General features: G+C 40.0%; 1 protein-coding gene across 1 annotated transcript in view; it reads left to right on the forward strand.

Annotated features, from left to right (window-relative positions):
- Positions 1-12,019: 12,019 nt before the first annotated feature.
- Positions 12,020-25,186, forward strand: part of SNX6 (sorting nexin 6) — a 55,382-nt gene continuing 42,215 nt past the window's right edge. The window contains exons 1-4 of the mRNA XM_082452260.1: positions 12,020-12,150; positions 12,304-12,351; positions 22,680-22,784; positions 23,400-23,510. Coding sequence (XP_082308386.1) covers positions 12,145-12,150; positions 12,304-12,351; positions 22,680-22,784; positions 23,400-23,510 — 270 coding nt within the window. The 5' untranslated portion in view covers positions 12,020-12,144. The remainder of the gene's footprint in view (positions 12,151-12,303; positions 12,352-22,679; positions 22,785-23,399; positions 23,511-25,186) is intronic.

The raw sequence follows: 25,186 nt of genomic DNA on the forward strand, positions 1-25,186 counted from the left end.
ACATGCAAAAGAATGAAAGTGGATCACTATATTACACCATATACAAAAATTAACTCAAAATGAATTAAAGACTTAAATGTAAGACCTGATACCATAAAACTTCTAGAAGGAAACATAGACAGTAAGCTTCTTTTTTTTTTTAAATTAATTAATTTATTTTTGGCTGCATTGGGTCTTCGTTGCTGCACGCAGGCTTTCTCTAGTTGCAGTGAGCAGGGGCTACTCTTCGTTGTGGTGCGCGGGCTTCTCATCGTGGTGGCTTCTCTTGTTGCGGAGCACGGGCTCTAGGCACGTGGGTTCAGTAGTTGTGACTCACGGGCTCTAGAGTGCAGGCTCAATAGTTGTGGCGCAGGGGCTTAGTTGCTCTGCGGCATGTGGGATCTTCCTGGACCAGGGCTCAGACCCGTGTCTCCTGCATTGGCAGACGATTCTTAACCACTGCACCACCAGGGAAGTCCAGTAAGCTTCTTGACATCAGTCTTGGCAATGATTTTTTGGATCTGACACCAAAAGCAAAGGCAACAACAGCAAGAAAATAAGTGGGATTATATCAAACTAAAAAGCTTGTGTGCAACAAAGGAAACCATCAACAAAGAAAAGGTAACCTACTGAACGGGAGAAAATATTTGCAAATCATATATCTAATAAGGGGTTAATATCCAAAATATACAAAGAACTTATACAACTTAATGGCAAGCAAACAAAAAATTTGATTAAAACATAGGCAGAAAATCTGAATAGACATTTTTCCAAAGATTTACAGATGACCAATAGGTACATGAAAAGATGTTCAACATCACTAATCATCAGGGAAATGCAAATTAAAACCACAGTGAGATGTCACCTCACACCCATTAGAATGGCTATTATCTAAAAGACAAGAAACAATGTGTTGGCCAGGATGTAGGGAAAAGGGAACACTTCTACACTATTGGTGGGAATGTAAATTGATGCAGCCAGTATGGAAGACAATATGGAGGTTCCTCAAAAAGTTAAAAATAGAACTACCATATGCTCTAACACTTCCACTTCTGGGTATTTATCTGAAGGAAACAAAAATACTAACTCAAAAAGATATAGGCAACCCACATTCATTGCATTATTTAAAATAGCCAAGACAAGGAAACAACCTCAGTGTCCACTGATGGCTGAATGGATAAAGAAAATGTTATATATACATATACATACACACACAGTGGATTATTATTTAGCTATTAAAAAGGAATGAAATCTTGCCACTTGTGACTACATTAATTAACCTTGAGAGCATTATGCTAAGTGAAATAAATCAGAGAAAGACAAATACAGTACGATCTCACTTACATGTGGAATCTAAAAAAACAAAAAACGACAAAAAATTTGAGCTCATAGATACAGAGAACAGATTGGTGGTTACCAGAGGCAGAGGATGGGGAGGGGTACAGGAGCAAAATGGGTGGAAGGGTCAAAAAATAAAAATTCTGACAGCTCATTTGTAACAAATAATTTATTGGGGTTTTTTTTTTGCTTTTTTCCTATTTTTTGGCTGCACTGCGCGGCATACAGGATCTTAGTTCCCCGACCAGGAAGTGCAGTGTCTTAACCCCTGGACCACCAGGGAAGTCCCTGTAAACAAATACTTTAGAAAGCATGTTTATAGAAACCTGTTAATAGCCCCACAGTTTTTTTTAAGCTGCAGTGCCTCACTCACTGGTGCACATAAGATTGCACAATCCAATTACCAAATTGAAATTTCATCCAGGAGAACTCATTTGGTATTGAAAAATTATAAAAGCCATATTTGTCAGCATAGTGAACGTAACTGCCAACGTTAATTATCTGTTAAGTGACCAAAAGAATAAAAGCACCTTGCTCTAAAAATTAATGTGATATGATTAAGAGAAGTCAAGGGGTTTCTCAACTCCTCAATTCAGTCTTCAAAAGATGAAACCATATAGTTTTGATGACAGTGCACTGTGAGTAGACAGAATATCCAAAAATGGTTTGAAGTTGTTAAGTTTTTGGCTTTTGGATTAATCACTTTTTCTGGAGACAACTTGAGTCATCAACATTCTTTGCAGACAAGGACTTTAAAAAATATTTCAGATTCCAAATATGGAGAAAACGGGAAGTGAAAAAGCTTCTTACATACACGCACACACACACACACACATGAATGACAAAGGGCGGGAAATCCTAGAGAAGTATAGTAGAATATCTTATTTGGTGGAAGCACATTTTTTATTTTGAGGGTAGAAATTAACTAGAGGAATAATGGGTTACATGCTTCATAGAGTTCAATAATTTTGTAAAATCTTTTAAAATCCTTTTTTCTATGGTCTAAAAAACACAGCTCCATCTTAGGTTGTACAAAAGGTGTGTTCTTGAAAATCTGAGTAAAACTGTAATTTTTTGAAATTAAATTCTCTAGATGTCTGAAAGTTTTCTGACTTTAAAATAAAATCAGAATGATCTCTGGATAGAATTCTTCTGACAGGTAATAAACAGTAGGGATCTTAGCCTGCTCCACTGTACCTAGAATGCAAATTAAGTCATTACACCACATATTTTATTTCAAATAATTGTTTGAAAGATTTGCGCTCTTGGGACTTCCCTTGGTTAAGGATCGGCCTTCCAATGCAGGGGACGCGGGTTCGATCCCTGGTCAGGGAACTAAGATCCCACATGTCGCGGGGCAACTGAGCCCACGTGCCACAACTACTGAGCCCACGCGCTCTGGAACCCGCGCACCACAACTCAAGAGAAGCCCATGCACCACAACTAAGACCCGACACAGCTAAATAAATAAATAAGTAAGTAAATAAATAAATGAAGCATTTGCACTCTTGTTGCTGTTTTTCTGTAGGGCCTGAATCCTCAAATGAAATAATGGAATATGACAAAAGATGAGAGAAAGTATATCTAAATAGGGCTTGGTTTCCCTTCTCCTAAAGCATTTAACATCTGGGCATAAGGAGTTGGGGAATCTTGAATTTGAGCTATTATATTATATTATGTTATATTATATTATTTTCTGACCACTTATGAGTGTCATATTTCAGGTACTTTCTCATATTTCCTTCAGGTTTTTTTTTTTTTTAAATAAATTTATTTATTTATTTATTTATTTTTGGCTGTGTTGGGTCTTTGTTTCTGTGCGAGGGCTTTCTCTAGTTGCGGCGAGCGGGGGCCACTCTTCATCGCGGTGCACAGGCCTCTCACTGTCGCGGCTTCTCTTGTTGCGGAGCACAGGCTCCAGACGCGCAGGCTCAGTAACTGTGGCTCACAGGCCCAGTTGCTCTGCGGCATGTGGGATCTTCCCAGACCAGGGCTTGAACCCGTGACCCCTGAATTGGTAGGCAGATTCTCAACCACTGAGCCACCAGGGAAGCCCCTCCTTCAGGTTTTATGTCTTGTGCTTCCACTGCAGCTCTGGGATGGAGAAATGAGGTCAAGTCATGAATATCAAAATGTAACTTAGAAATAATTTAATGTAATATATGTGCTGCTATTGTTCTAGGCATGGAGCAAAATTAAACTGTTCTCCCCATCTCTCCCTTAAGCAACTCATGTTAAGTATAGGCAAAAGAAAGTGGGCTAGACTTTAGTTCAACAATCTTTGGCTTCCAAATAGAATTCTTCCAAATAGAATCAGAGGTACCAACATGAATCAATTAATCCACATGTGCCCTAGGGTCTGGGTTATGTAGATATCATGTTGCTTCTTCACTTGGTCCTCAGACACCATGGTCAAGATCAGCTGGTTCACTATTGGTGCTGATTCCCAGGTCTGAATCCCAGGGAAGTGGGAGTTGATTATTCCTCTAAGAGTAATTTTCGTATCTGGAACATTATCTTTTCCACCGTCAATCTACTGCAACATTACTTTTTTTTTCAATCTTCTAGATATGGTCTCTGTGTTGCTTGCCTGCTTATTGATTTATTTAAGTAAGGTGTGGTTTGCTTTTTTTTTTTAACTCCTAAATTATAGGGGAGGATCAAGGAGATTTACTTTATTTATCTGAATTGGTCCATTAACTGAAGTCAATAACTTTCAATCTACAAACTTACTAGAAAAAAAAACTGTGGATATTTATGTAACCTTGGAAGAGGCAGGATCTTTCTTGGCATTATCACTAAAAGAGAAGCCTAAAGGAGAAGATTGATGGGTCTAAGTACACTAAATTTAAAAACTTGGGCATGTCAACAATTTTGTAACCTAAAATTAAAAGGCAGAGTTAACTTTAAAATATATCTTTATCAACCTTAATAAAGGGCTTTTACCCTTAATATATAAAAAGCTTTCAAAAACAGTAGTAAAAATATAGGCTAAGAACAGATATAGGTAATTCACAAAAGAAGAAATACAAATAAATTAATGAACAAACAAATGTTCAAAGTCACTAGTCTTTCAAGAAATGCATGTTAAAACAATGAGATTTCATTCTTATCTTGTAAATAAATTGTTCAATGAATGTTTTCTTTCATGCCTGCTATGTGGCAGGCACTGTGCTAGATATAGAATACCCATGTATGGGTATGGGTAGAAGGCAGTATGAGGGACTTTATACAATAGACTTTATATTTATTGGGTTGGCCAAAAGTTTCCTTCAGTTTTTTGGTTTTATTTTATTTTTTATTTTTTATTTATTTTTTTACTGCGTTGGGTCTTCGTTGCTGCACGCAGGCTTTTCTCTGGTTGCGGCGAGCAGGGGCTACTCTCCTTTGCGGTGCGCGGGCTTCTCATTGTGGTGGTTTCTCTTGTTGCAGAGCACAGGCTCTAGGCAAGCAGGCTTCAGTAGTTGTGGCACATGGGCTCAGTAGTTGTAGCTCGTGGGCTCTGGAGCGCAGGCTCAGTAGTTGTGGCGCACGGTGTTAGTTGCTCCATGGCATGTGGGATCTTCCCTGACCAGGGCTCAAACCCGTGTCCCCTGCATTGGGAGGCAGATTCTTAACCACTGTGCCACCAGGGAAGCCCTCCTTCAGTTTTTAAGTAAAAATAAAAGACGCATTTTTTTCATTTTCACCAAGAACTTTATTGAACAACATACCATTTTGTTCCACTACCTTCTGCTATTTTTCAGGCAACTTCATAATTCCATCTTCCCAAAACTTTTTATCTTTTTGAGAAAAGAACAGTTCCAGGTGCCTTTTACAATCTTCCAGGGAATGGAAATTTTTTCCATTAAGAGAATTTTGTGAAGACCGAAATAATGGAAATCTGAAGGCGCAATATCTGGTGAATATGGCAGATGGATCAGAACTTCCCAGCCAAGCTGTAACAGTTTTTGCCTGGTCATCAAAGAAACATGAGGTCTTGCGGTATCCTGATGGAATTATGCATTTTCTGTTGACTAATTCCGGATGCTTTTCGTAGAGTGCTGCTTTCAGTTGGTCTAATTGGGAGCAGTACTGGTTGGAATTAATCGTTTGGTTTTCCAGAAGGAGCTCATAATAGAGGACTCCCTTCCAATCCCACCATATATACAACATTGCCTTCTTTGTATGAAGACTGGCCTTTGGTGTGTTTGGTAGTGGTTCATTTCGCTTGCCTCATGATCTCTTCCATTCGACATTATTGTACAGTATCCACTTTTCATCGCCCGTCACAATTTTTTTTAAAAACGGAATGTTTTCGTTACGTTTCAGTAGACAATTGCATGCGGAAATATGGTCAAGAAGGGTTTTTTGGCTTAACTTATGTGGAACCCAAACATCAAAGCAATGAACATAACCAAGCTGGTGCAGATGATTTTCAAAGCCTGATTTGGATATTTTGTGTATGTCGGCTATCTCCCGCGTGGTATAACACTGATTGTTCTCAATTATGTCTCGATTTGATAGCTATCAACTTCAACTGGCCTACCCGACCATGGAGTATCGTCCAGAGAGAAATCTCCAGCGTGAAACTTTACAAACTACTTTTAACATGTTCAATCAGTCACAGCATCTTCTCTGTACACTGCACATCTTCTTTTGTGTTTCAGTTGCATTTTTACCTTTCTTGCAATAATAAGGCATAATATGCTGAAAATGTTGCTTTTTTCTTCCACCTTCAATATTAAAATGGCTACACAAAAATTCACCAATTTTGATGGTTTTTTTTAAATGCACGCTGATATGACAGCTGGTATAATACAGTGTAACAGAATTGTTTCTAATGAAGTTAAAGACAACTAAACACTTCTAGAGCCATCTTACGGAAAAAGCTGAACGAACTTTTTGGCCAACCCAATATAATGTTGGTGGGAGTGTAAATTAGTACACCATTTCTAGAGAGCAATTTGGGAATGTGTATTTAAAACTTTTGACCTAATAATCACACATATAAAAAGTAATCAGGGATATTTTTAAAGATTTAACTACTAGGATGTGCTTTGCACAATATTTTTTTAATTAATTAATTTATTTTTTGTCTGCTTTGGGTCTTCATTGTTGCTCGCGGGCTTTCTCTAGTTGCGGTGAGCGGGGCTGCTCTTCGTTGTGGTGCACGGGCTTCTCATTGAGGTGGCTTCTCTTGTTGTGGAGCATGCGCTGTAGGCGCGCGGGCTTCAGTAGTTGTGGCTCTCCGGCACTAGAGCGCAGGCTCAGTAGTCGTGGCGCGTGGCTTAGTTGCTCCGCAGCATGTGGGATCTTCCCAGACCAGGGCTCAAACCTGTGTCCCCTGCACTGGCAGGCGGATTCGCGGATTCTTAACCACTGAGCCACCATCTAGCTGACTGAATATTATACAGTTATTAAAATTCATGCTGAAGAATAGAAATATACTTAATATGACATAATATTACAAAAAAGTCTTGATTATGTAAATTAAAATGCTATATGAGGCATATCCATGGAAAACATTTAAAAGGATATTTGCCAGGACTTCCTTGGGGGCACAGTGGTTAAGAATCCGCCTGCCAATGCAGGGGACACGGGTTCGAGCCCTGGTCCGGGAAGATCCCACTGCCGCGGAGCAACTAAGCCCGTGGGCCACAACTACTGAGCCTGTGCTCTAGAGCCCACAAGCTACAACTACTGAGCCCGCGTGCCACAACTACTGAAGCCCGCGTGCCTAGAGCCTGTGCCACTCAACAAGAGAAGCCGCTGCAATGAGAAGCACACATGCCGCAACAAAGAGTAGCCCCCGCTTGCCGCAACTAGAGAAAGCCTGCGCGCAGCAACAAAGACCCAATGCAGACAAAAATAAATAAATAAAAAAAAATAAGTTTATTAAAAAAACAAGGATATTTGCCAAAATATGAAGAGATTATCTCCAAGTAGTGGATTATAAGTGATTCATTTTTTTCAGAGCTACCTTTCAAACTAACAGATTTGAGCAGTGTCAGAGAACATGCCTTTGTTGATTTCTTTGTTGACTGCTATTATACAATATTATTATATTATTATACAATAGCACTTATAGCTTTCTACCCCACATCCACTTCTCTTCCTCTCCTTCCTGGAAGCTCCAATTTTATTCAGGTACCCATATTCTTCTAAGAAGCCTTTTGGTTTGGGGAGGCTAGCCCCAGTCCCAGCCCTAGAGGTAATTCCTGACTGGCCTAAGGGTAAGACTTAAGACATAGTTATACCCGTCCCCTTTAAGGGTGGGCACGTGACCCAGTTCTAGTCTGGGAGATATGAGAGGCCTACAAAAGGAAGGGGTCTGGACTTCCCTGGTGGTGCAGTGGTTAGGAGTCCGCCTGCCAGTGTGGGGGACGCAGGTTCGAGCCCTGGCCCCGGAAGATCCCGCATGCCTCGGAGCAACTGGGCCCATGAGCCGTGACTACTGAGCCTGTGCTCTAGAGCCCACAAGCCATAACTACTGAGCCCGCGTGCCGCAACTACTGGATCCCACGTGCCTGGTGCCCGTGCTCCACAACAAGAGAAGCCACCGAAACAACAAAGAGTAGCCCCAGCTCGCCACAACTAGAGAAAGCCGGTGCACAGCAACGAAGACCCAACGCAGCCAAAAATAAATGAATAAAATAAATAAATTTAAAAAAAAAAAAAAAAGGGAGGGGTCTGCTGAGAAAATTTTTTTCTGCTTGTAGATGTTGTTCTGTCAGTATGTGAAACCTAAAACTGCCCCAGTCATCTTGGACCATGAAGAGAACCAGTCTTAGAATGAGGTTGTCACTGAAGATGGCAGAGTGGAGAATTAGAAGGCATCTAGGTCCTTGATGGCACCATTAAGCTACTGATTATACTATGCCCAGAAACTCCTTATGTCTTTTATTTTTTAAATTTATTTATTTATTTATTTTTGGCTGCGTTGGGTCTTCGTTGCTGTGCACGGGCTTTCTCTAGCTGCAGTGAGTGCGGGCTACTCTTCACTGCGGTGCACGGGTTTCTCATTGCGGTGCCTTCTCTTGTTGAGGAGCACCAACTCTAGGCACGAGGGCTCAGTAGTTGTGGTGCACGGGCTTTGTTGTTCCGCGGCATGTGGGCTCTTTCCGGACCAGGGATCGAACCCGTGTCCCCTGCATCGGCAGGCGGATCTCAACCACTGCGCCACCAGGGAAGCCCACTCCTTATGTCTTGATTTTTTGTTATGAGATAATGTTTCCTTACTGCTCAAGTTTATTTGAATTGGCAGTTTCTGTTACCTTCAACTAAAAACATCCTAATGATATAGTGTACCTTGGAAAAAAATAGCATAGTATAGTACAACAATCTTCGGTAGAGAATTTTGTTGTAGCATAAACTCCAGGGAGAAGGAGGGAAGAATTAGGACCTAAAGTTTGTCCAAAACCAAAAAGAATCTCCTAGAATTTGAGGAAGTGAGAAACTGGTAAAAATACATTTTGATGAAGACTTCTTTGATCAGGACATGATAAAAGGAATGAGTTTTCTTCTCCATCTAATTAAATTACTGTTTCATGTTTTTGAAGTTTTTCTTCAGAAAAAAAAACTTGACTTTTGTTTGACAAATATGTTCAACATCAATACAATTTTTGATTTCCAAAATTTTAACGTAACTCATTCATTATTCTCTAAAATTTTACTCTTCTTTAAAATCTTCCAATGCATGTCTTTCGAAGTATACTATTGTGAAACTATTCACTATTATAACATTTTACTTTCCTAGAGCTAAATCTATGAAGTAATCAAACTGTGATTCAACATAATTTGCTCATGAAATTTATATAAAGTAGGTAATTTCATAGAAATCTATCTAAAACAAGATGAAAATTTGATTATTTGGTTCAAAGTATTAGAGAAGTAGTTTAGCTTTAATATCTTCTTGATTTATTTTACAAGTAGTTGAAAAATCAGTTATGTGAGCTTATCTTAATTTCTTTTCTTTTCATATTCCTTAACTTCTATAACTGGCTTTTTGATAGTTGTTAGTATCAGTTACTGATAACTCCTTTTTATCATTCACACAATATATCTTGAGACCTTTGCTCAGGAAGGAAGGCTCAGATATTAATGAGCAACTTTATTATTTCAAGGTTGGGTTCTCTACTCCTGTGAGTTTTCAGCTATTGATTTTAGCTACAGTAATTATTATATGTCTTTGTTGATCATTTTAGTTGGTTACTCATACTTAAATCCTGTCTTTTTTTTTCAGAACTAGTGATCTTAAAGTTTTGGCATTTGAGAATTTTAATGTTTCTGTACAACGTTCCTGGACTTGGCTTAAATATTGAAATTTAAAACACTTGGTTAATGATCAGAAACATTTGACATTGTCTTATGTGGCACTTCTTGATCTTTGTCCACAAGGACACACCTGACCCTCATACCGGTTGTGTACAAATCCCACTCATTAACTGTAGCTCCACTCTTCTGTCTCCATCTAGGAAGTGTAACCTTATAGGCATTACCTTCAAACCAAAAACAAATTATTGGGAAATATTGGCACCTTTTATCAGCAACAAGTTACTGAACATTCCTCCTGACACTTCATCACACTACACGGACACCACATGATGCCTCATGACTCCCAGTGAAAAACATTACTCTAGTAGTTACTACAATGCACTGGGAAAGAGGAAACAAAAGACCAAAAAAAAATCGTCCCCCTCATGTTGGAGAATAACCCTTATTGGCGCAATAACTTAACCTCTCTATGCCTAAGTTCTCCTTATGCACAAAATGAAAGCTACAAGTTCTCATGAACTTCCAAGTTCTCATGGAAGTTTATCATTATTGTTTTGTGGGAATTCCCTGGCAGCCCAATGGTTAGGACTCCACACTTTCACTGCAGAGGGCGCAGGTTCAATCCCTGGTTGGGGAACTAAGATCCTGCAAGCCGCGCAGCATGGCCAAAACCCCCCAAAAAACAACAGCAAAAAAAACCCATTACTGTTTTGAGGGCTTCAATTCAATAAGATAGGATGGGAGGGCCTGGCAAAATAGGGAATCAAATGTGGAGGGCCTGGAATCACAGGCTGCGGAGTTGGACCTTCACGTAAGGGAGATTTGGGAAGATTACTGAACAGGGTAGTAGCATAATCATCAATACCTGTGTCTTAGGAGGAAAACTGGCAGCAGTGTATAGAATGGTGAGAGAGAGATGGAACTAAGAAAAGTTATGAGAGTATTGCAGAGGGCCAGACAAGGGTGGGGGGGAGATAAATTAGGAGTTTGGGATTAACATATATGCAATACTATATATAAAATAGATAAACAAGGACCTACTGTATAGCACAGGGAACTATATTCAGTATCTTGTAGTAACCTATAATGGAAAAGAATCTGAAAAAGAATATATATATGTATATACATGTATATATATATAAAACTTAATCACTTTGCTGTACACCTGAAACTAACACAACATTGTAAATTAACTCTACTTCAATTTTTTAAAATGGTTTTTAAAAAACGGTCCAGACAAGAGATGCTGAGGGTGGCCTTCCCTGGTGGCGCAGTGGTTACGAATCCACCTGCCGACGCAGGGGACACGGGTTCGAGCCCTGGTCCGGGAGGATCCCACATGCCGCGGAGCAACTAAGCCCGTGCGCCACAACTACTGAGCCTGCGCTCTAGAGCCCGCAAGCCACAACTACTGAGCCCGTGTGCCACAACTACTGAAGCCCACGCACCCTAGAGCCCGTGCTCCACAATAAGAGAAGCCACCGCAAAGAGAAGCCTGCGCACCGCAACAAAGAGTAGCCCCCGCTCACCGCAACTAGAGAAAGCCCGCACGCAGCAATGAAGACCCAACACAGCCACAAAAAAAAAAAAAAAAAAAAAAAACCTTCTTTAAAAAAAAAAAAAAAAGAGATGCTGAGGGTAATTGCTGTGGAAGGGGGTTGGGAGGAGGAATGAGACCAGTTTAAGAGGTAATGGCACATGATAAATTACAGATGTAATAGGATTTGGTTACTAAATGGTGTAACGAGTGAGGGAGAGGAAGGAAGGACTTGAATGGGACTTAGGTTTCTGGCCTGAACATCTGAAGATACTGATGCCATTAACTGAATGGGAGTACAGGATTGCTTGTTTGTGCGTGCGCATAATAGAAGAAGTGGGGCAGGGGGTAAGGAATGATTTTTGTCTTGTCTCAAGTGCCTGTGGACACCCGTGTGGTGCTCTACAAATGGACAGTTAGAGTAGGTCTGGGGACATTTCTTGGTATAAAGAAAAGGAATACTCTTGTAATGTGAACAGCTCACTTACATAGTGCTCAACCATTAGCGCCCCAAACCCTGAGATAGTTATTGCCTTGCTAGCAGTAAAAGCTTGATTACAGCCCCTGACTGATGACGGTGCAAAGGGCCTGGGTTCCCACAACTTCTACGGGCAAAATATTAGTTGTGATTAATTATCGTGTGGCACTATACAAAGACTAGATGATTTACTGTGGCTTCCGGAGGGCGCTTGCTTGGTTTTTCGCCGCAGCCCTCAGGGAACGGGAACTGGACAGCTCCCCAGGTGGCCTTCGGCCCTTCTGGGATCGGAGCCGCCCAGCCGCAAGCTGTCTCCAGACACGTGAGCCGGGGCCTTCGGGCCCTCTCGGCCTAGGGTGCTTCGACCTTGGGCGGGGGGCACTTCCTTCCTTCTTCCGCGCTCTCGGACCCCGGCCCCGTCGGGGCGGGCGGGGTGGGCGGGGTGGGGCTGCTCCGAGGCCCCGCCGCCGGCCCCGCCCCGCTTGCCGGCCGCCGCCGGCTCCCTCCGGCCCGCGGTGCGGTGCGCGCCTGCGCCAACCCTCGCCTCGGAGCAGCCATGATGGTGGGTGTCCGCGGCGCCGAGCCCCGGGCGCGCGGTGGGGGCGGCGGGCGCTGGGCGGGTACGGGGGCTGCGCCGGCCTGACATTAACGTCTCCCCTTGTGTCTCCCCCACTCCATCCTCTCCCCGGCGCGCCGGGCCCCGCCGACCTCGCAGGAAGGCCTGGACGACGGCCCCGACTTCCTCTCGGAGGAGGACCGCGGAGTAAGTTCTGCCTCCTTCTGGCTCGCGGGACCCTCCCTCCCCCGCCTTGGTCCAGGGGTGTGGTACGGGAGGGGGGGGTCTCCGGCTGCACGGCACCCCCTCCCCGCCGGCCTCCTTTCGATTTCCTCGCCGCACCGCGCCCCGCCCTCCTGCAGCCCTTCCTCCCTTGGGGCCGTTCGGTTCTGATTTCCCGGGGACCCGCCGCCGCTCTTGGCCCCCGCCGCGGCTCCGACTCTTCGGTGGGCCTCCTTCCCCGCCCGGTCCGGGTGCTAGTGGGGAAGTGGAGGTGGAGGCCGGAGCTGGACACCCACCGCCACCACGTTGGGGGCTGTGAAAACCCATTGTCAGACCTTCCTGCCGGCACCTTCAATTTCCCCTTGGGGACCTCTCGAACCCGCCCTCGTCCACCCTTCTTTCCCTCTAAAACGTTATAGTACGGGCTTGTTCTAAATTACCCTTTTGCACGGGATTTTACAGTCGCCGAATCTAAACTCTTCTCTAGTATCCTACCAGATTTTGTAAAGTGCTGGTAGCCCACAGTACCTTTACTTTTCCTAATGCCCAAAAACACATCTTTTGCAGAGATCCCTTGGTGGTGATTTGAGGCAGTGCATTTCAGTTCAGAAAGGGCCTTCAGGGCTGTGATTCCTCCCTCCCACTCTCTCCCCGCATTTACCTTGGCCGAAGGGGTAGTAATCTGTATAGTGCCTTGTACAAGTGAGCCCTTGAAAAATATTGATACATGATGATTGCAGCTCAGCAACGTTCCATGGTTCCTTCACATTTAACAGTTTGCACTTTAGTTTTCCATTTTGCTTTTACTTATTTATCTTAGACAATGTGAGAGACACGTCTGTTAGTCGATTTTGGGCAGGTGATAAAATATTCTTATAGGATGTTATTCCTGGTTTTTTAAAATAAGAGATAAGGTAGTTAGTATTAACTGATGACCTTTATAAAGCTTTAAAATGGTAAGAAAGATGCAGAAGGTGCTGCATATTTTTATAAACGATGAATTAATAAATTTCTCAGTTTACACAAAAGCATCATTTAGAATTACTAGTTAGCAAGAAAGCATCATGTAGGACTTCTGGTTATTTCTTAAAATTTTAGCTTCTAATGAATTTTAAGACAAAGTGCATGTGTATGAATGTGTATATGTATCTTCTGGGGTAGGTGAATCATAGTAATAGTCATATCTGGGCACTGTGTTAGCACTGTATAAGCATTGTTTCATTATATCCTCTTATCATCCTTGTGAAGCTTTTAGTATCCCCCATTTACAGATGAGAAATCTGAACCTCAGAGAAACTAAGTAGTCTGAAGTCACACAGCCAGTGAGTGAGAGAGGTGGACTTTAAACCGTGTTGCTGACATCAAAGCCAGTGCACATATTTCTCGAAGTCGCCTTGAAACACTTGTATCAGAATCACCTGGGGTGTTTGAAAAACTAAAGTCAAAAGTTTCTGGGCCCACCCTCTAGTAAATTAATCTCTTGAGGTAGGGAGGACAGATAACTACTTTGTTAACAAGCAAGAAGATTCCATTGTACACTGAAGTCTGATTATGGCTGCACAAAGTTATCCTGCTATTTCCTCATTTCAGGAACAGAAATTTCAGGCCTGTTTAAATTTCCTGATATTGTGTTTGTCCTGATAGAAATAGATTGCCATAAATAGATTAGAACTTTTAGGCATTGCACTTTTAGTTTAGATTGTCTTGTTCAGCCTTTTAAGAAAGTCTTGATAGAGAAAAAGCATGAAGTACATATTTGATACAAATTGTAGGGGGGACATCACAGATTCAAAAATAATAGTGCAAACATTTCATTCAAAGCAGCAAGTAAGCAAAATTAAAGACAGCATTTTTAAATACATTTTTAAGCAGCCTTAAATTTTCATTATGATATTTGGAACAGAAGAGAGGCTTACAGCCTTAAGAAAATACTGTTTTGTGACAAACTTAAAAAGCAGACTTTAAGGATACACAATATTGAAAATTATTGGCCACTTTTTGATCTCTTCGGTTACACCTCTACATAATAGGGTATTTTTTTCTTTCCCAAAGGAAGGACAGTAACATATTATTTAGTAAACAAATGAGCCCTTTGAACTGGACACATTTTGCTCTGATGTGCTTGTTAAATAGAGCAGTATGTGCCAGCATGATGGCGTAATTCTCTTAGCATTTGATTTGAATTCTAAATAATATGTTTATTGTTTTCAGAATTACTTCAGGTGGAGGAACTGCACCTCTCCTGGACTCCTAGCCTTTCTCCTCCCTCTTATTCCTTATCTTCATTAATGTCATAATTTCCAGTCCTTCATGCAAGAAGCTTCTGAATCATAACCTTCATCCCCATACCAGAACAGTCACTGAGGCCAGATAATTTCACCTCAGAAATGTTGTTAGCCCATCTTTCATTTACATGGCCGCAGTTAAAGTCCCTCTGTCTCTTGCCTGGACTGTAGCAGTATTTGTCATTGGTCTGTCTCCAGGCTCTCTACTTTCCAGTCCAGACTGCACATGACTGGTAGTTACCTAACTGAAATGATTAGATCATATGGCACCAATAGTCACAAGGACTTACAGGAACCCAGTTCTTTTTGCAGTAAGGTCCAAACTCCTTATGCTAGCATTGAACACCGTTCATAACCCTTTCTGGCTGACTTCATTTCTCAAGATGCCCCTGCCCCATACACACACACACACACACACACACACACACACATACATACATACATACATACAGTAGGCATATTCTAGTCTACTTGTCATTGCCCAACCACCTCTGCACTTTAATGTCTGCTTTATGCATGCTTCTCAATGTTGTGGAGTGTTTTTTTTTTCCCCTCACCTTTTTTTTCACATGAAATTTGACTTATCTTTTAAGACTTGGCCCAGATGTTTGCATTTTCTTTTGTACCTACTCAGCATTTAGCTTGAACACATTGCACATTTATTGATAGTTATTTCCAATAAAAACGTGACATAGATTTTGTTGGCAAAGGATAAGATGAATGTTGGCAGAGGAAGAAGAGGAAGTTCCTGCCCTGGGGCCGTGGCAGTGTAGTGAGGAGCTTACGGGTGAAGTGCCGTGGGAGTACGAAGGAGAGTGAAGACATAATGATAGCTACACACTGATGAAGCGTTTGCTGCATACCAGGGACTTTCCACACGTCAACTCAATTCTCAAATGCCTGTGAAGTAACTGCTACTATTATTCCTACTTTGGAAAGGAAAAGTGAGGTTCAGAGAGATTAAATAACTTGCCCTGGTTCATACAGCCAGTATGAGCTGTATTCAAACTCAGGGAGTCTAGCTGTAGGTACTGGGCTGTTAACCACTGTGCTGTTGCCTGCAGGAGCTAAGCCTTAAATGTTGATTGCGTAGGCTCCCAGGGTTGGGGAAGGCTTGCCAGCAGAGAGGATAACATGTGTAGGTCATTAGGTTCTACCTGGAGCACTTTTTCTTATTGGAAGCAGGAGTAGATATGGGTAATACAGATAAAGTGCATAATGTGGGAAGTCCTGAGGGATCACCAGCTAGGAAGGACATATGCCCAGATGAAAATAGCATTGTAGATGACTCCGATGTAGAAGGTGGATTGCTTCCTTGCAGAAAGCAGAGAAACCAGTTACCAGGCTGTTGCGGCAGTCCGGATGAGAAATGTTAAAGGTAGAACTAAGGCAGCGGAAGAAGGGATGAAGGAGGGGACATAGCAGAGAGATGTTTAGGAGATAGAATGCACAGGGCATAGTGGCTGAATAAATACATGCGCTAGACAGAGGAGAAGGAGATGAGGAATATAAGAGAGAATAGCAGAGTTAGAAGGTAGATAGTAAGTTTGGTTTTCAGATATGTTGGATTTGAAGTGCCTGTGAAGTATCTAATCCCTTCCCTGCCAAACTAGAAAGTAAGATCTGAAAGGGTGAAGATTGTGTCCTTTCATTGCTCTATCACAAGCACATCTGACAGTGGTTGGCACGTTGAAGGCACTCAGTTGTTTAATAAGTAAATACATCCAGGTGGATATGTCGAGTTAGTAACTTGAAATTATGATTGGGAATTTAGAATAAGAGGTGTGAGTTGAAGGTATAAATTTTGGAGTTATTAGTCAAGAATGTCTGAGATTGCCAACGCTAGATAGTACCCAGCGGGAAACAGCATTCACAGGCCAAGGAGAAGAGATGGACTAACTGATGGGGCTGAGATGGGTGGGGAGAAAATGAAAAGAGTCCCCAGAAGTTGAGAGAGTTTTAAGGACATGGTCAGAATGATCATTGAGGCAAAATACCGAAGAGAGATCAAGAAGACTGCGAAGTACTGGATTTGGAAATTAGGTGCTCACTGTGGGGAGGTTTTGTGAGACCAGGGCTAACTTGACTAGAAGAGCAGTGTACGAGCAGGTTCTAGAGCAAACAGGAAGATTACATGCTCAGGTAGCCGGAGAGCTCCGCTCTCTATAGGACACCACTCCTTCTGAGAATGCAGAGGAGATGGTGAGTACAGACCTATTTATAGAAAGGCTAATTGATGGGTCTGAGGGAAAACAGCTGCTAGTGTTTATTTCTTGGGGATGTGGGAGACAGGGTCACTTGTTGAGCGTAGGGGTGGAAATGCAGTCAAGGGTTGAGATAGTAAAGTTTTGGAGTGGTTGCTCAGGGAATCAGAAGGAGAGCTGAGCAGATCGGCCCTGGACTGTTGAATGGTTTTAAGAGTCTAATGCAGTTGGGAGAGCAATAATTTGTAGTGGACAAGCACAGACAGTTGTGACTTTTCCCTAGCCACACTCAGCTCAAAAAAGCAAAGAAAGTTGATGATTGAATTGATCCTACATGTGGGAATTTGCAAGCCAAGTACAGCAAAAGAGCAATGGGAGTTGACAAGACCAGCAAGAAAGGCATTGGAGTGACATCATGCGACTCTAGTGATGTTTTGTTATTTCTGGTATGATGGATGAAAGGAAATCTAGTTTCTGGAAAGTATATGTATAATCAACCATTGATTTGACTGCTGAGTATACAGAGTATCATAATGGAAATAATTTATTACAGGACTTCCAAAATCATAACTGGTTGTAAATCAACTATACTTCAATAAAAATTTTTAAAAAATCATAACTGGACTAGGAGTAAAATAGATTTAAATTTTGGCCTGAGTTAGTGAACTTAACAGAATTTCTGTCTGCCTCATGGGGTTTTTCACTGATTATACTGTAATTCCCTAGAAATAGTTTCTTAGCCCTGTTATGGTTCGCGCCTTTCTTTCAGGGCTGCAGTGAGCCGGAAGAATAGGGCCTGGGGGGCCACTGTAAGGATTAGGCTTTTCTCTAAGTGGGAACCCCTTAGGTTTTGAGCAGAGGAGTGATTTCTAGTTTAGTGGGATGGTTCCAGTGGCCCTATAAGGAATATAGATTGAAGAGGGAAAGAGACAGAAGCAAGAGACCAGTTGGGAGGCTGTTGCAATAATCAGTTATTTTCCTTCTTCCTTCCTCCTCCATCCATCCATCCATCTCTGTACATGTACTTTTCTGGCAAAAGATTAACAGTTAAGTTTTTAGGAGTGTCATAAGGTAGATACTTTAACATGGAAACACATCAGTGTAGTAAACTAGTAGTGAATGTCCTCTTTACTAAGTAATTATATGTGAAGAATTAATCTATCAGCAGTAGGGCAGTGTCTTTAGATTATTTTTCTAAGGATAGTGTATTTATGTTAATTAATCATTTTCTCTGCCAGGGCTTTCTCTTTTTTTTTTTTTTTTGTAGTCTCTTTTTTTTTAACCTTTTTTAAAAAAATTATTTATTTATTTATTTATGGCTGTGTTGGGTCTTGTGCGAGGGCTTTCTCTAGTTGCGGCAAGTGGGGGCCACTCCTCATCACCGTGCGCGGGCCTCTCACTATTGCGGCCTCTCTTGTTGCAGAGCACAGGCTCCAGACGCGCAGGCTCAGTAGTTGTGGCTCACGGGCTTAGTTGCTCCGTGGCATGTGGGATCCTCCCAGACCAGGGCTCGAATCCGTGTCCCCTGCATTGGCAGGCAGATTCTCAACCACTGCGCCACCAGGGAAGCAGGGCTTTCTCTTGACCATGACACAAATGTTTAACCTAGTCAGTCTTTGACAAAAGAAAGTACAAAGTTTATTGGCCCAGATAAGGATTAGACTGGTGAATGTAGTCCAGTTAGAATTTCCTCAAACTGACCTCACTACTTGCACAGTTAATTAAATGTTGATGAATCACAAGTTGTTTGCTTTGACTCTTCCCCTTAACAAAAACTGTCTAAAATTATTGACTTTTCTGTAAACAAAGAAGAAAATCCACCTGGAAAATCTGTGTACATTTTATGTAATTAACACTAAATTTACAGGCATTCCCTGATGTCCAGTGGTTAGGACTCCGTGATTCCACTGCAGGGGGCCTGGGTTCCACCCTGGTTGGGGAACTAAGATCCTGCAAGCCACGCGTCATGGCCAAAAAAACAAAAACAAAAAAAACCACACACTAAATTTACAATATGATATTTTATTAAATCTAAGGTGCAGTTGATTGGAAGACATATTTTCCAGTGCTTTAATATGCTTTAATAAAGCAAAGCATACAAGAGAGAATTTATCAAAGAGTTAGAAAGTAAGAAGTAGAGGAATAAAAGCAAAGGAGCAAACTTCTGGGGCTGATGGAAATGTTCCATATCTTAATTATGGTGATGATTACAGGGGTGTAACCTACATATTTGTTCAAACTCTTCAAACTATATACTTAAAATCTGCAGTTCAGGGCTTCCCTGGTGGCGCAGTGGTTGAGAATCTGCCTGCCAATGCAGGGGACACGGGTTCGCGCCCTGGTCTGGGAAGATCCCACATGCCGCGGAGCAACTAGACCCGTGAGCCCCAACTGCTGAGCCTGTGCGCCTGGAGCCTGTGCTCCGCAACAAGAGAGGCCATGATAGCGAGAGGCCTGCACACCGTGATGAAGAGTGGCCCCCGCTTGCCGCAACTAGAGAAAGCCCTAGCACAGAAACGAAGACCCAACATAGCAATCAAGCAATCAATCAATCAACAACAAAAAAAAAAACTTAAAAAAATCTGCAGTTCATTATATGTAAACTATACCTAAAAAATAAAGTATAAGACCAAAAGTGGTAAATGTATAATACAGGAATATTTTTTATTGATAAGTTACAATTTTAAAAAGCCAGGTGTTTTACTATCAGACAAAACAAAGCAAAAAAAGGGGAACAGTGTATTTGGTATAAAAGGATAACAAAATGGAAGACAGAAATATTTTAATAATTTAAAATAATCTTTAATTGGAAGAATAAATAACAGCCCTTCATATGTACAAATCCTGAAAGGTGTGTTTCCAAGTTGATGGCGCAACGGTTAAAAAAAAGAAAATAAACCTGAAAATTAAAATATACTTAGAGATATGAAATCTGGCAGAAATGTTTTATATAATCATTGAAAAGAAAATATTAGCAGTTGAAATGAAGTTTTGACAGAATGTAAAGACAAAGACAACCTGGAAAATCTAGGCCGGTGTTCCCAACTATGGTTTTTAAGGCTCATTCTGAAGATTCTGTTTTGATAACATCTGGGATAGGGCGTGGGATTCTGTATTTTTTAACAAGCATCCAGGTTGAGTCTTATCAGTTGTGTTTGAAAAATCCTAGACTAGGCAGTGAAAACAAGAAATGGAGAACTGCCAAGGTTATTATTCCAAAAACCATATGATAAATTTATGAGTTTCCTGTGGCTGCTATAACAAATTACTGCAAACCTGACGGGTTAACACAACAGAATTTATTCTCTCACAGTTCTGCAGGCCCGAAGTCTGAAATCACTATCACTGAGCTGAGATCAAGGTGTTGGCAGGGCCATGCTCCCTGAGGCTCTAGCGAAGAATTAGTTACTTGTCTCTTCCAGCTTTCTCGTGGCTGCCTGCAATCCTTGGCTTGTGGCTTTACCACTCTAATCTCTGCCTCCGTAGTTAAGTTGCCTTCTCTTCTTTTGTCTGTGTCAAATCTCCCTCTGCCTCCTTCTTATGAAGATACATGTATTTAGGACCCACCTGGATAATCCAGGATAATCTCCCCATCTTTTTTACCATATAAGATAACATCCACAGGGATTTGGATATGGATGTCTTTTGGGGAGCTGTAATTCATCCCACCACAATAAACATCTTAAGAGTGGCCTGAATGTGAGTAAAGAGAAATAAAGAAACAGATTTCTTAAATTAGAATTAAGGTAAGGGGTTAGAGAGCAGGTAGGAAGGACAGTTTGAAGACATAAGACTAAATAAAAGCAAGAAAACCAAAGAACAAAGTACTCTCTAATGTTGCCAGTACTTCAGAAGCAATGAAGATAGTTGGAAAATGAAAAAGAATACTTCTTTGTAATTCAAAACAACCTTTAAGTTCATTTCTTTTATCAGACAGTGGGCTACATGTAGCATTGAGTACAATAGCAGTTTTTTAAACATTTTAAAATATTTTTATGTAAGTTTATAGTATTAACTTTTAAAAATATGATTACTGATTGAAATTTAATTTAATATAAACTTATTAAAGTTATCAATAAAGTTTTCATTAAAGGCCATGCAATTTAAATAGTGATTAGTTTCTTCTGTGACTCTTTAAGTTAGATTGTATGTAATGGTATTTATTTTTTAAAAACATGTCTAGTCAATATAGAACCAAAAGAGCAAAAATGAAATAGTATGTTACTTTCATTACTAATAAACAACCCTATTTAATGGAAAACTTCACAAAATTCAACTTTTAATAAATCACAAGATTTCTTAAAGGCTTATTTTTTTCCTATTTATAAAAGTAATACATGCATATTGTGGAAAGTTGGGAGAATAAAAGACTATACAAAGAAGCAAATCCACTGCAACTCACATTTTGTTGTATTTCTTATAAGCCTTTTATGTATGCATTTTTTTAAACATCTTTACTAGAGTATAATTGCTTTACAGTGGTGTGTTAGTTTCTGCTTTACATCAGAGTGAATCAGCTATACATATACATATATACCCATATCCCTTCCCTCTTGCGTCTCCCTCCCACCCTCCCTATCCCACCCCTCTAGGTGGTCACAAAGCACCGAGCTGATCTCCCTGTGCTATTCGGCTGCTTCCCACTAGCTATCTATATTACATTTGGTAGTGTATATATGTCCATGCCACTCTCTCACTTCGTCCCAGCTTACCCTTCCCCCTCCCCGTGTCCTCAAGTTCATTCTCTATGTCTGCGTCTTTATTCCTGTCCTGCCCCTAGGTTCTTCAGAACCATTTCTCCATTTTTTTTTATATAATTGAGATCATAGAATAAACAATTTTGCTTCCAGCATTTTTTCCATTTACATTGTAATTGAAATTTGAAACACTAATGACTAGGTAAGATTCCAAAGTCAGTCCTGGCTTTTACAACTAGAGTATTTGAAGCAAGCTACTTAGTTACACTTTAAATATTTCATATCTTTGCAACTGGCTGAGACTTTATCTTTTAGTGTGTTTGCTTCTTTTGTAAATCTCCAAATTACCCAAAGATGTTAGAATGTTTATTTGTTTAAAGAGGAAGAAAAATGGATGAAATTTAAGAATTATAAGTAGAATTATGATTAGAATTATATGTGAAGAAGTCTTCTCATAAATGGGTAAATAGAAATGGGTGTATAGAGTAAAATTTAATTTAGAATTAAAGAGTACTGTAGAGTAAAATTTAATTCATATCACAGGAGTTAATTCTTATTTATTATATGTTAGCATTTTTTAGCACTTTACATATACATAATACATATATGTAATATATTTAATTATCATTAATAGTTTTATTGTATATTCCTGAATTAAAATAAGCAATAGCTTATTTATAGCTTATAGCGTTTAAATGATTGGCCAATATTCTTTTTATTATTTTTCTTGTTCTTAAAGGCAGATACATTTTAGAACACTTGAACTTTTAAAGGACCATCTTCTTGGAAAATAGTTTACTTTTTGGGTGAAACTGTAATAATGTTTAGCACATTGATTCATACAAAGCAAAGTATAGTTGCATGGTGTAGAATGAAAATTGGTTAAGATAATAACATACCCAAAGCACCTCCCCCCAAATAGATAGATAGATAGATAGATAGATAGATAGATAGATAGATAGATACAGATATAGATAATATAGAGTAAATGAACTTGAGTACTTTTTAGATTTAAGATTCTTTTGTTAGTTTAGTTTTGTTTTTGCATTGTCTTATTGTCTGGGAGAAGAATTAAATTGTATAAAAGCCTACAGAATTTTCATTGAGTTATTATTTTCTTTTTCTAGCTTAAAGCAATAAATGTAGATCTTCAAAGTGATGCTGCTCTGCAGGTGGACATTTCTGATGCTCTTAGTGAGAGAGATAAAGTAAAATTCACTGTTCACACAAAGGTAAATGGGATCTTGTACTTCTGTTATTTTAGTTATTGTGCTAATGTTACATGTGTAATAATATATTGACTAGAATTTTGGTTTTAAACATAATTAGAAATTCTGTTTTAGTTTATAATTCACTGCTGTTATTTTAACAAAACGTTTTAGGGAAATGTACTTTTTAAAGGTTAACATTTGAGAATTAATCATAGAACTTAGGCATAGTACAAATTTAATTTTCTCTAGACTTTTAGTATCTTTTACCATTCTTGTTATTTTCAATTTTGTTACATTCAGTTAAATTACTGTTTTAACAGACTATTTTCTTTTTAGATTTCAGTTCTCAGGCAAGTTTTCAGATTATGATCTATTTTTCTTTGTTTGAATAGTTGTTTGATATATTTATAGGATAACTTTGTAATGGTAGAAGTACAATATAATAAGAGGCTGTCAGCTTATTTTCTCAAAGATCCCAGGATAATTTTGTCTGGGTGTCTCAGGGTTTTCATAATAGAGTGTAAAAGCACTGATAATCTTTCATAAAAGACTAATTTTAAAAAATAAGGTATAAAATGTTAAAAGCTTTTTTAATGTAACTTCGATTTTTATTTGAGAGAATCTCTGTCTTTGCAGAGTTCATTGCCAAATTTTAAACAAAACGAGTTTTCAGTTGTTCGACAACATGAAGAATTTATCTGGCTTCACGATTCCTTCGTTGAAAATGAAGACTATGCAGGTTACATTGTAAGTGTTGAGGTTCCATTTTAATCCCATTTTCTAGGAGTTTTTTAGATACTTTATTATGTGTTGAAATCTTATTTTGCACTTCTAGTGAACTGAGGTAGTTTTTTTAAATTGCCAGCTACAAAATGTAATTGGCTACCACTTTTATCCTGAGTTGTCTTGTTTGGGAGTGTGGGGATATGGATATGTTACTCTCCCTCATTTAAACTTAAATTCTTACTGTTTATTAGAATAGAAATGGGCTTGTCCTAGGGGGTAGCTAAGGGGGTATTACAAACCATACTGGTCTTGAACCCTTAGGTAGACAGATGTTTAGAGTTGGAGGGCTCCTTAAGAGATTATCTAATATAAATAGGCACTGGGTGTTGTGCCTCAACTGTTGACCACAGTCAGATTTCTGAAGTTTAGTTTCATTTGATTTCCTTGAAATCATCCTGACCTGACCTGATTCCATCTTTATCCTTGTGGCCCCTCCTTCTCAGTCATTTGCTTTTTTTTCTTTCTACAAGTTGAGTTTCGTGGACAACTGGCAGTGCTTTTTCTTTTTCTTTTTTTCTTTTTGGTTAATTACCAGTTTATATAAAGGATACAACTCAGGAACAGCCAAATGGAAGAAGAGATGCATAGGATGAGGTATTGGGGTGGGGGGGTTGACACAGAACTTTCATGCCCTTTCCAGGACGTACCGCCTTCCATTTTCCCAGCATGTCAATGTGTTTACCAGCCTGGAAGCTTCTCCTGTTTCCACCTTTTTTTCCCTCATCTTGTGTCATGACATTTTCTTACTACTTTTTTCTCCCATAGACTAAACACTCCTCAAAGATCAAGACCATGTCTTATTTATCTTTATATGCCAGTTGTTCAGCATCATGCCTGGCACATAGTAGATGCTGTGTGCGGGCATCAATGAATGTGTGCTGATCTGTATTTGATGCTTCCTTCCCTATTGCTTTCCTTGGTGTAATCCTTTTCTTCAGGTCATTGTTATTTTAACTTTCCCCTACTTACCTTTTCTTCCTCTTACTTGCTCTCTTTGCTTTCCATCATTTCCCCTTAACAGTTCTTACTTGTAGGCTCTTCCTCCTAAGATAAGTTTTTTCTTATATCCTTCCCTTGAATGATATGTCTCTTCTAGATCTTATATTTCTATTTAAGGTAAGTGCTTACTTACCCACTTACTGTGGGTGAATAAGATGAGGTTAGTCATTAGTCTCTATATTGTTCTCCTGTTTTTAAGTCAGTGCTTTCTGCCTCTGGTACACTCTAATCGTACCATTTACATACTTTTGAAAAATAGTGTACATATTTGCTACACATTTATTTAGTGTGTACTCAAAGCTTAATGCACATAGACATTTGAGGACTCTAGGTTGCCACATCTAGAATCTGCAGACTAAAGTTCGGGTACTACTGTTCTAACACCAGAAAATAGTGCTCTGCTCTTGTTTCTTCCTTGGTGTAAAGGACCTCAAGGATCTTAATTTCTAGACTTAATCAAATTCTCTAACCTTAATCGGGATATTCCTGGTATCCAGTTCATTCAGGATGACTTTAGCTCTCTCAGACAGCAGTCTTTTATGGTGGCAGTAGTACAATTGCTGCAAGAAATTAAAGTCTTTAAAACTAGTGATTTGGGGGACTTCCCTGGCGGCCCAGTGGTTAAGACTCCGTGCTTC

Source organism: Balaenoptera physalus, assembly GCF_965194825.1.
Source record: "Balaenoptera physalus genome assembly, chromosome: 2".
Lineage (NCBI taxonomy): Eukaryota > Metazoa > Chordata > Mammalia > Artiodactyla > Balaenopteridae > Balaenoptera > Balaenoptera physalus.